This window comes from Ostrea edulis, chromosome 10 (assembly GCF_947568905.1).
Source record: "Ostrea edulis chromosome 10, xbOstEdul1.1, whole genome shotgun sequence".
Taxonomy (NCBI): domain Eukaryota; kingdom Metazoa; phylum Mollusca; class Bivalvia; order Ostreida; family Ostreidae; genus Ostrea; species Ostrea edulis.
This window is the reverse complement of record NC_079173.1, coordinates 37,196,403-37,206,930: the sequence shown is the minus strand read 5'-3', so window position 1 is coordinate 37,206,930 and position 10,528 is coordinate 37,196,403. Positions and strand designations below refer to the sequence as shown.

The 10,528-nt window shown below is 35.9% G+C and overlaps 1 protein-coding gene across 2 annotated transcripts; it reads right to left on the bottom strand.

Annotated features, from left to right (window-relative positions):
- Positions 1-404: 404 nt before the first annotated feature.
- LOC130050763 (uncharacterized) lies at positions 405-5,047 on the bottom strand. Of its 2 annotated transcripts, XM_056151219.1 has the most exons (5): positions 4,586-5,047; positions 2,560-2,652; positions 2,073-2,138; positions 1,154-1,984; positions 405-961 (listed from the first exon to the last, which is right to left on the bottom strand). In XM_056151219.1, exons 1-4 carry the CDS (start codon positions 4,944-4,946, stop codon positions 1,182-1,184), a joined length of 1,323 nt encoding a protein of 440 aa, XP_056007194.1. In that variant the 5' UTR covers positions 4,947-5,047; the 3' UTR covers positions 405-961; positions 1,154-1,181. The 2 variants fall into 2 exon arrangements, with proteins under 2 accessions (XP_056007194.1, XP_056007195.1); XM_056151220.1 differs by having other exon boundaries at positions 405-1,984; positions 4,586-4,995.
- Between the last annotated feature and the right edge of the window lie 5,481 nt (positions 5,048-10,528).

The window sequence follows — 10,528 nt, the reverse complement described above, 5'->3', positions numbered from 1 at the left end:
TACAAAGGACAGTGAATATAGAATATTTGCTTTCAATAAAAAAAATATGATAAAAAGGTGCACCTAACAGTATATACTAAATGACACATGAGCTTTTATTTTGAATACACAAATTATGAGAAGCATCAGCTTGTGATACATATTTTCACCTGTGTACCAGGTGTCTAAACATGTATCACAACCCAGGCTGGGGACGTGGACCCTGCTTCTATCAGCCCACCTAAAATCTAGAAAACATAATTAATGTGTTCTTGTTAACATACAAATGAATAACAGTAGCACCAATATATATATATATATATATATATATATATATATATATATATATATACATGTATATATATATATATATATATATATATATATATAGTATAAACAAAAAATAAGTATGTAAATAGGTGAAATTTTTTTTTTTTTTTTTCATGCTTTATTTTTTAGACATTTACAATTACATCTACATAGATGATCTCACAAACAAAATCACACACATGCATACAATATCTTCCATACAAAAACTTTCTACATGAACTAGTATTTGACAGCTAGGCATAATTTAAGGGTATTGAAAATATACATATCAACAAAATGATACTAAAAGTAATGATAACAAATACATGTATAACCTATAAACCTTTGGTTTTTCATCAAATATTAGTTGATTAAATACATGTAACTAAATCTACAGTACTTTATACTTACATGTATGACTGGAGCAACTCGTGTTTCATCCCATCTTCTGATGGGCGGCCTCCATTGTCAAATAAGTAGCTCTGTCAGAGGTTCATTGTCTTTCAGGGTTACCAAGAGAAGATGGAGCCTCCCGTTCAGAACACGGGTCTGTTTCAACAAGTTGGGAGCTTTCGCGGAGAGATTGACTAGCCTACCATAAGTTGTTTTCTTGTCTGGATGGCATGGGCAGGGGGGTCCTTGTAGCATCAACACACAATTTTTTTTTATTGGCCTGGCGATAAAAGAAGACATGCATGTAATTACCAGCGGAGTCCCTTTCTTTATACCTGTATGATTTTAAACGCGTTTCCCACTCTCGATGAGTGATGTGTTCCCCGTGGTAAACACATACAATTTGTCCCTTATAAATTTTGTCAGACCCTGAACGTAAATATTTCCCATTTACATAATCTTCTGTTCTCACCACATTTGGCGCCATTTTTGAGACTGGATCATGCTACAACATCATCATCTGTGCGCGCAGCCTTTCTAGCTTTGTCGTCAGCCAAGATGAGTCCCATATATCGGCGAAGAAGGTTGTCTTTAAGAACTCTTCCTCTTGACACTGAATGTGGCACTTCCGGTTGATCCCATGGAACCTCAGTGATATTTTCTACCCTCTTACCTGTACTTTTTGTAAGCCGGTTCAGGAGATAACTGGCTGCTTCTTTATAGATGGTGACCTCCCTCTCATACCTTAAAGCTCTGGACACCTGAACCCTTTTGTCCTTCTTGATACCATATAAAACCAACTCTGATGGTGCAGGGATTTCGGCATCTGCAATTGAACCATATTTATCGATCAAAGCCTTCGTTACTCTGGACTTACCTGCTGATGGTGGCGCTTTGGGACTTGCTGGGTCGATTTTTCGTTTCTTTGGCGTATGGACTGCCGCTGTGTCGGCCTCCTGTAGCGCTAATTGTGCACTACTCGTAACATCAGTAGCTATTTGGACATTTTGCGAGTAGGCGTTCCACATCAAGCCCACATTTTCAGTTTTGACGGTTACCCGGGGGTCCTTATGTCTACAGACATTGTCCCGGGTCTCTTTCGAATGACAGAGGTACTCCGTCAGAACCTCCTGCCTTCCCAAAGGCACCTTTATGTCCTCATCTTCTGTAACGTCTTCTTGGGTTACACCCGAAACGATACCATACTCACGTCTGCTGGTTGCAGTGCCCTCCTCTTTCTCAATGCCAGCTTCTTCATGGTCCACATCTTCCAAACTCGCTCTTTCCAGTTGCCCTCTACCAGCTGGAAAAAAGAAAAAAGTAAATTAGATTTGGCCAACTATCATTTCTAGAACAATTCCTAATTGTATGGTATACTAAAGCATACATACTTCCTACTGCTCTGTCATTATCCTCGATATCTTCCTGGACAGTCGGAGTATTCAGTTCTGTGTCCTCTGTCAATAACAAAGAGTATATATTATTGATTGTTTTGCTGTTTTCCGCCACACTTAACATTTTTTCAGTTATCTGGTGGTGCCCAGTTTTTATTGGTGGAAGAGAGAACCCAGATATAATGTACCTGGGAAGAGACCACCGTCCTTCCGAAAGTAAACTGGGAAACTTTCTCACTTACCGTCGCGAGCGGGATTAGAAACCTGCGCCGACCAGAGGTGTGAGGCCGTGTGATTTTGAGCGTGATGTTCTAACCACTCGGCCACGGAGGCCCTCAAGAGTAGATATTAAAGGAATATATATAGAACATACGAGTAATACAGTATGAACATAGCTCATTAAGGCATTACTAGTTATCATTTTGGTGTCGAAAATTTTTATTGTTAAATTGTGATTTACTATTATTTATGATACCATACTCACGTCTGCTGGTTGCAGTGTCCTCCTCTTTCTCAATGCCAGCTTCTTCATGGTCCACATCTTCCAAACTCGCTCTTTCCAGTTGCCCTCTACCAGCTGGAAAAAAGAAAAAAGTAACTTAGATTTGGCCAACTATAATTTCTAGAACAATTCATAATTGTATGGTATACTAATACAGTATGAACATAGCTCATTAAGGCATTACTAGTTGTCATTTTGGTGTCGAAAATTTTTATTGTTAAATTGTGATTTACTATTTCTATAACAGAAAAAAGGTTTATAAACTTTTGTTATTAATATTTGCTTTTTGCAACCCATTCAGAGGCCCTAAAAGAAGCAAAATTATCTCGTTGTCTTCCCGTACTAAAATGATTGAATGCTGGACAACTCGCCCCCAAGACAACTCGCCCTCAAGACAAGTCGCCCCCTCTTAGGACAACTCGCCCTCTCTTAGGACAAGTCGCCCCCTTCTCTTGAGACAACTCGCCCCCAATATTATATATAAATATATTATCACATTTTATTTTTATGTTGTGTGTGTGTGTTATTTACACTTTTAACCCTATAAAGATACGTCTTTTTATTACATACTTTAACTCGAATGGTAAATTCTAATAGAATTATACACAGATTTTATCATTGCATTTCAGAAAAAGTTATATTTTTCATAAATCAATTGGCAAGGAAAATTATATTTACTGATCTTCAGGTAATTGATTAAATGTCTCCAATACTGAGAAAATTTTGGGGTTTGGGTGTGTGTGGGGTTTTTTGTTGTTGGTTTTTTTTTATCGATATAGTATACAATGTACATAAGTGTAAAGGTGAAGCATGAATATTCTGATACATGTAATTATCTTTTAATGCGTTTCTCAACTAATTCCCGTTGAAAAATAATAAAATTCCCATTTTAGAAATTGTATAACGGCTTTGCTTTACTGATTGAAGTGATTATTTTTACGCGGGGTGATTCTTTTTACGCGGCGATTTCAAAGTGTAAAGAACTCTGATGATGAGTACCTCATAACGTTTGAAGTAAATTTATAACAGCTTGGGGGAAATCAAACAATTAGATTTAACAACAGACGCAGATTATTGATAATTATACTACGTCAGCTGTAGACCAAGCTAATACTCTCCCTATACCAAACGCTAACTTGTTTCCGCTGAAATTATATATTTTACATGTACATAAAAGTGATGATGAATTTACTGAACCCAAACACTGGATTTTCACTAAAATATTTCGTCTTGCATAAAAAGACACGAAGTTCGGTGTTTATGTGAACGCGTCTTATTGTCTATGATGTATATACTATCTATAAGAAATTCATTAATTTTTACTAAACACCTCTTGGATTTAAACCAAAAATAACAATTGTAAACATGTATTATATGTATGATATGAAGGAGCGAGATATCTCAAGAGAGGGGGCGAGTTGTTCCGAAGAGAGGGCGAGTTGTCTTGAGGGTGAGTTGTCTTGAGGGCGAGTTGTCCTGATACCAAATGATTTCTATATAATGCCACATATTCAATAAAACCGAAATTTTTATTTTCATGAAATCTTAAACTAGGCTCTAATTTTGTAAATGATTATGGTTAACGTTACATACAGAACTATCATAATCGCACATTTTTACAACAAAATAAGGTTTTTCCCCCCAGAATTAGAGTTAATATTGTTTTAAATAAAAATTGTCACCCCCAAAAAGCTATTATCTTGTTAAAAACTTAATAATTAAGTTTTTAACAAGATAATTTCATTTAAGCAGGATAGATAAGAAATTTATATCAAACGAAGTAAAAGATCTTTATACCGTTTTTGTTTTGTTTCGAGGAGACGATAATGAGAGTAAAATCAGATTTGCTGCAGCTTGAATAATAAAAACCCCGATTCAGAATTTTTGCAATTTAAAGCAATTAACAGAAAATGCTATCCTGGGCTTATAGTACTCTCAGAGTCACACCAAAGGATCTGAATACTAAGTTTGAAGTAAATAATTATGTAGTATTTTGTGGCAAACCTACCTTCAATTGGGATCCGCATTTCCTCTGTATCCATTTCCTCGTGTATGTTTGGATCACATGTATCCCCGATGGGTTTGAAAGAAAATTTCTTGAACGTTCTCCCTGTGACGTTCACTGTAGACGGCTTCACTTCCGGGTATCTTTTTTCAGCTTTTCTTGCGACAGCAGAATGGCCAAAATATGATAAAATTCCCAGGACCTCTTCCTTGTTGTACAGCCTGTTCTCAAAGTCACGTGGGTTAAAAAAAAGTCTTATTCCAAGTTCTTCATGGGCTTCTTTAATTTTATCCAATGATTGTTTAATGGCGTTTTTTTTCTGTGAATCGGTTTCATCCTTACGGCCTTCTTTACACCTTAACATGTGTCTGGTTATTGAGTCCCGTCTATTGCTCACATAACTGGAATCAGAGAAAAAATGTTAACAGAGCTGTGTGCATTGATAAAAACAAGCACATTACAAACTTTGTTTTTACTTTAAACCTCTCGCCATTAATGCTTACTTAAAACAACAAGTGCATGTGAACCATATGTGCCCTCTCTTATCCTTGTTCTCCGGGGAAGTCTCCTTATTTGTACTGGCCACGGGGGTGGGGTTCTTTTTCCTCAGAGTGGGGACCGCTCTCAAAGGTCTGTCGACTGTCGTTGTGTCCGTTCGGTTGTCTGTCTTGTGCTTCCTTTTGACTGATGTAGATTTATGGACGCCCATTGCAACCGTTGTGGTTTTCCCGACAGCAGACTCCTCCATAACCGACAAACGACCTGAGATAAAACTACTCACCAGTCCTATCCTAACGGTGGTGTGAGCATCTGACTTCTGAAGGGTCTTGTACTTCTTTACTAAGTAAGACACCAGCTCGTCATTTTCATCACCCGGAATATTATACCCTTGGCACTCTTTCGGAACACGAAGGTCGACGATGGCACCAACCCTTGGTACCGTCCGCTGTATAAAATTACTTACCTCTGCGGAATTCTCCATACAATACCTAATCCACTTATTTGTGGATCTTCCGCTTGTGGCTGCCATTCTAATTGTACTTTCAATACTAACTCAAAAATAACAAAAAGTCTTATATTTCTTTTAAATCAATACCAAATATACTACGTGTAATCAGTTCCCGAATCGGCCCCTGATAATCACCGTAAATCGGAATTATCAGAACAAATAAAATAATTCAAAATACAAAGACTTATGAAAAAAATCAATAAAAACAATAATCAAATAGTATATTATTCCTAAATCAATACCAAATCGTCTAAATGCGGAAGTATATTAAAAATCAAACTATTCAAAATACAACAAATTAAAAGAATCAAATTCTTATATTACTACAAGCTTATTATTTTTTAAAATAAATACCAAAATGAACCCGTTGTCAACTGTCAAATATAGAAAAACTAAAAACAGATTAAATTCTTAAAATACGAGGAATCAAAATATAAACAACACTTATACTATCCTTAGATCAACCTTAAAGTTAATAGCAGATGTATCAACAATAAGCACCCAAATAAAACGGATGATTGAATTACTTCAAAATACCACAAAGTTGTCAATATATCTCTTGCCAAGGATTCGGTTTGTTGGTTATTCTCAGCAAGACTGCAATGCAAGTTCTCCAGTCACAATGCAACTGTCAACTGATGAAAGTCCTGAGTGGTCCCTGTTTTAAACTTTCAAGGTTAATCCTATAATTACTGCCTTCGGGAATAATTGGCAGACACTTGAGTAAAACTTCGTACGGTTCATTAAATGAATTTTCCCTTCAGATACACTGTACAAACAGGTTTGGAGGTGCAATTAAATGGCAACCGTGCACTCTACTCCTTTTCCACGAGACGTATTTTTCATGTCCACATGTATAATTATGTCCTACGGCTAAATTTCAGGGTTACTCTCCCTTAATTATTAAAATAAAACTTCATATATCAAAATTACAGCATTCCTAATTTTATTTTTCTGAATTAACATCCGACTACATACCTATATTTGTCTCATTGAGACGAAAAAAAATGGTACCCGACAAAATGTCACATCTCAAAATTTGACCCCTGAAAATCTGACTTTGTACTTAGACTGCAGACTCATTGAGACGAAAAAATTAACTAGTATAAAAACATTAAAGGGGAATTATCTGTTTTGTCACCAACAACTGAATTAAATGAAAATTACTCTATATTATATATTTTAGTAGTAACACCGGTATATAATCATTTCAAACGCTTTTTAATCTCAAAATGGGCATATAAATATGTGATTTTGGTGATTAGATAATTATTATTTTACTAGACAATAATTTGTCCATATATATTTTATACTAAATGCGGTTATCTAACGTAGTTTTATTAGGTTTCTCTTGTTTTTGTACAAAATAAATGTTTCCATTAGTCATTAATATATTTTCCTATGACATTGAGAGATTTTGAGAGAGAGATATGGTTGTTATCACTTTCACAGCTACATGTAACGCACCTTTAAGATGTGACAAGAAATAAGGAAATCAGCCTGAAAAAGCCTGTTTTATCACTCCTCGTAAAATGTCGGTTTTACGAATAAAATATTCATTTTTCTTCTCTCTTCTAGACGAAAAAGATGGTGCAGTATAATGTAATATTGTCATAGCTCAATTACAGGTAATGAAAATTGTACTCTACAAACTCTATTTATATCCTTATAAAAATTTCACAGTAACAGGGTAGATAAAACCATATTCAGGTCTCATTGCATAGTTCAGATTCGAATTCAGTATGTATTTTCTTTAAAATATTATCAATTCGAATTACGACAGTAATTAGATGACTTTTGTGTTAAATATTTTTTACATGATTTTGCGTTTTGGCATGTGAAATCAGGTCATATTAAGAGCCAGACCCTATAGACAAGTACAAGTTACACAATGGACAATAGGCGTCACGCTGTCCTCAATTAATAACTTTTTTATCCATTTAAAGTAGTTTTCCCAGATTTGTTGGTAGGTACCTAAGTATCGTTTTCTTTTTGTGGGCGTGTCTGCTGACCCTGATAAGGATCTCTTCATGGTGGAAGCCATTTTACATAATGACTTCAATACCCGATTTGTCAAAACAACTCGCAGACAATTGTTAACACCTGCTTCGATATAACTCATCGGTAATGTACATGATTACTCAGGCAAATGTGCCTCACGTGAACACAGTTCTGACAAATGTCTAGGAGCCAGGTTGTGAAGACACCCGTAAACATAATTTTGTATTGAATACGGTACTCGACAGGAAGCCAATGCAATTGGATCAGAACAGACGTAATGTGTTCGTATTTTTCTGTCCGCATTACCACTCTGGCAGCAGTTTTCTGTACATGCTGAAGTTTGTTCGTGTAATGCTTGTTCACTCCATGTAATAGTTCATTTCCATAATTTGATCTCCGTGTTACCAAAGAGTTCACAAGTATCTTACATGCAACCTCAGAGATGAATGGACGAATGCTATACCTATCCGACGGAGAAAAGCAGGCAGCGGATTTTTAAAATGTCCAAAGTACCGTATTTAACAATATGCTGAATTTCTACTCGGAAAAATCCAGTTTTAATAAAAATCACAATTAATTTAGGAAATAATCACAGGAAAAGAAGTCATTTGTTTGTTTGTTTGTTTTACGTCCCGTCGAGAATTTTTCCACACATATTGTGACGTCACCAGTTATAGGTATCAGAAGTACCACAAATCTAGACCTACATGTATGCTTAACGATCACGGCCGTAGCAGTGAGGGTTTTTTTTTTTATCGTGCCAACCCTGCCGCCACACTGGACTTTCGTTTTTAAGGTCATATCCAAAAGACCCGTGATTCTCACTTCTAAATTCCAAGTATTTGGCAAAGGAGCAATCACTACCTATGTTACAGTGACATCTTAGGTTTGACGCGCCCATGGTACGAGCGGGGCTTGAGCTCACGACTTCCCCGTTACGAAGCGAACGCTCTACCACTGAGCTACAGATGTACCGTGACCGCTGATCATAAGTGTTTATTTTCCACATATGTATTACTAACATGTTATCGATATGTAAGAAGTAAATTTCAATTTTGAAAATCCATTAGGGTATGAACTCCGACCCTTTACGTCACCGTACTTCATGAAACGCGTTAACGCTGTATGAAAAGTATGCCGGCGTGAAGTGTCTGCTCATACCCTCATCTATTTTCAAAAATGAATCTTTTCGGTATTAACGATATTCAATCAATCAATCAATCTTTCCTTTCGGAATATTCCAACCGTTAAAATAGACGTACTATATTTGTTGAGATTCATACGCACATTGTTCACATTAATGAGGAAATGGTTATCATTTCAATTTGGAAAGATATCGAAGATAAATACATTGGAAATGTATATACATGTATATTGGGATTGAATTTACGTGTTACAATAACACTGATTATACATTTGCATACACAATCATAATATTATTATAACATTTGATGATATAATCGGAGTTATGAGATACCCGGTGTCTCAGCAGGTGTGACACGATAAAGATCCCTCTCTGCTCAAAGACCGTAAGCGTCGAGCATAGGCCTAAATTTTCAGCCCCTCATCGGCAATGGTGACGTCTCCATACGAGTGAAATATTCTCGAGAGGGAGGTTAAATAATGTACAATCAATTTAAAGCTTAGCCGAATTTACCAGATTTTCAAATACATTTCTGAAAATTTTTCATTTTTTGCAATACCATGCGAATCATTACCTCATAAAACAGATGAATGTCAACGGTATGGATTTTATCAATTCTTTTAAAAAAGATCAAAGAAATCTTTCCTAGCCATTGCAAATTTCGGACCGGAGAAAAAGTAATGGTGTGCATCTTTCACTTTTCCACATGAACTTAATGAGCTTGCAATAATAGAACATTGTTCATAGTGCACAATAATGACGAAAGCTAGTACCGATACCACCATAGTTAAAATAAAATGATGGTTATTTAGCTTGCCGCTTTATTTATGTTTTAGAATTTGAGATAAAGTTGAAGACATATGAGTGAGAAATAAAATAATAAGGAAACCACTTCTTCTATATGATTTCACGACATAGATCTAAGATGAGATCAAAGCCATTGTAAGGCAATTGGTATTGGTGTTGTTTTAAAAAATGCAATGATAAAAAAAAAATTATATTATCATATTGTCTCCTTAAGCCATATCTTGTATTGTAGTCTTCCTAGCCTAAATGCTCACACGTGTTTCCGATAAAACCATCTGCACACTGACATGAGAACGTTGTAGAACCGGATGTACAATTCCCGCCATTTTCACAGGAAGAAGAGGCAGAGTGATCGGTAACTACCAAAAAAAAAAATCAAATCGGTACTTCTTATTCAAGATATCCACCTGCAGTAAAATAAGCTGCATTTTTGTGTCTTGTTCCCTCACCCCCCCCCCCTTGTTACCGGTTACCTCAGCCTTAATCTGCATCTTCATTGTACATGAATCCTTTCAATATCAACTTCAGAGTACTTGTTTATAGAATCAGAGTAATGTTTAACAAAGTAAGTTTTGAATGACCGATCACTAGAAATCAACGTTTTCTTTTTCCATTGTTTTTTATGAAGTACCTGTCAAATTGAATGACTTCAGAAAATCCAGTATTTACTTTCTCGCGAGGAATGGTGTAAAGTGTTGAAAAGTAACATGTTTTGATGTTGATTTGAGAAAAGTTTTGTGACTTCAAATTTACTAAAGGTTCCATATTTGATTTACTCCACATCTGGCACAATACGTTTGCAGTTTCTCCTTCACAGCACTGAATATTTTTGTGAGGAACCAAGATAGGGGTTTACTCGATCCAACCTATGTTTGTTTGGGTTTGTGAAGTTTAAGAATCCAGTAGAGGTACGATAACTCCTGTACATTCTATCCATTGTCTGGACGATTAAATGTGTTTAAAATCATGAACATTCTATCCATTG

Excerpts from the sequence above, each read along its gene's own strand:
- LOC130050763 (XM_056151219.1), bottom strand. The coding sequence starts at position 4,946 with ATGTTAAGGTGTAAAGAAGGCCGTAAGGATGAAACCGATTCACAGAAA. Across the intron at positions 2,653-4,585 it reads AATGCGGATCCCAATTGAAG|CTGGTAGAGGGCAACTGGAA; the intron begins GTAGGTTTGCCA and ends TCTTTTTTCCAG. Across the intron at positions 1,985-2,072 it reads TAATGACAGAGCAGTAGGAA|CTGGTAGAGGGCAACTGGAA; the intron begins GTATGTATGCTT and ends TCTTTTTTCCAG.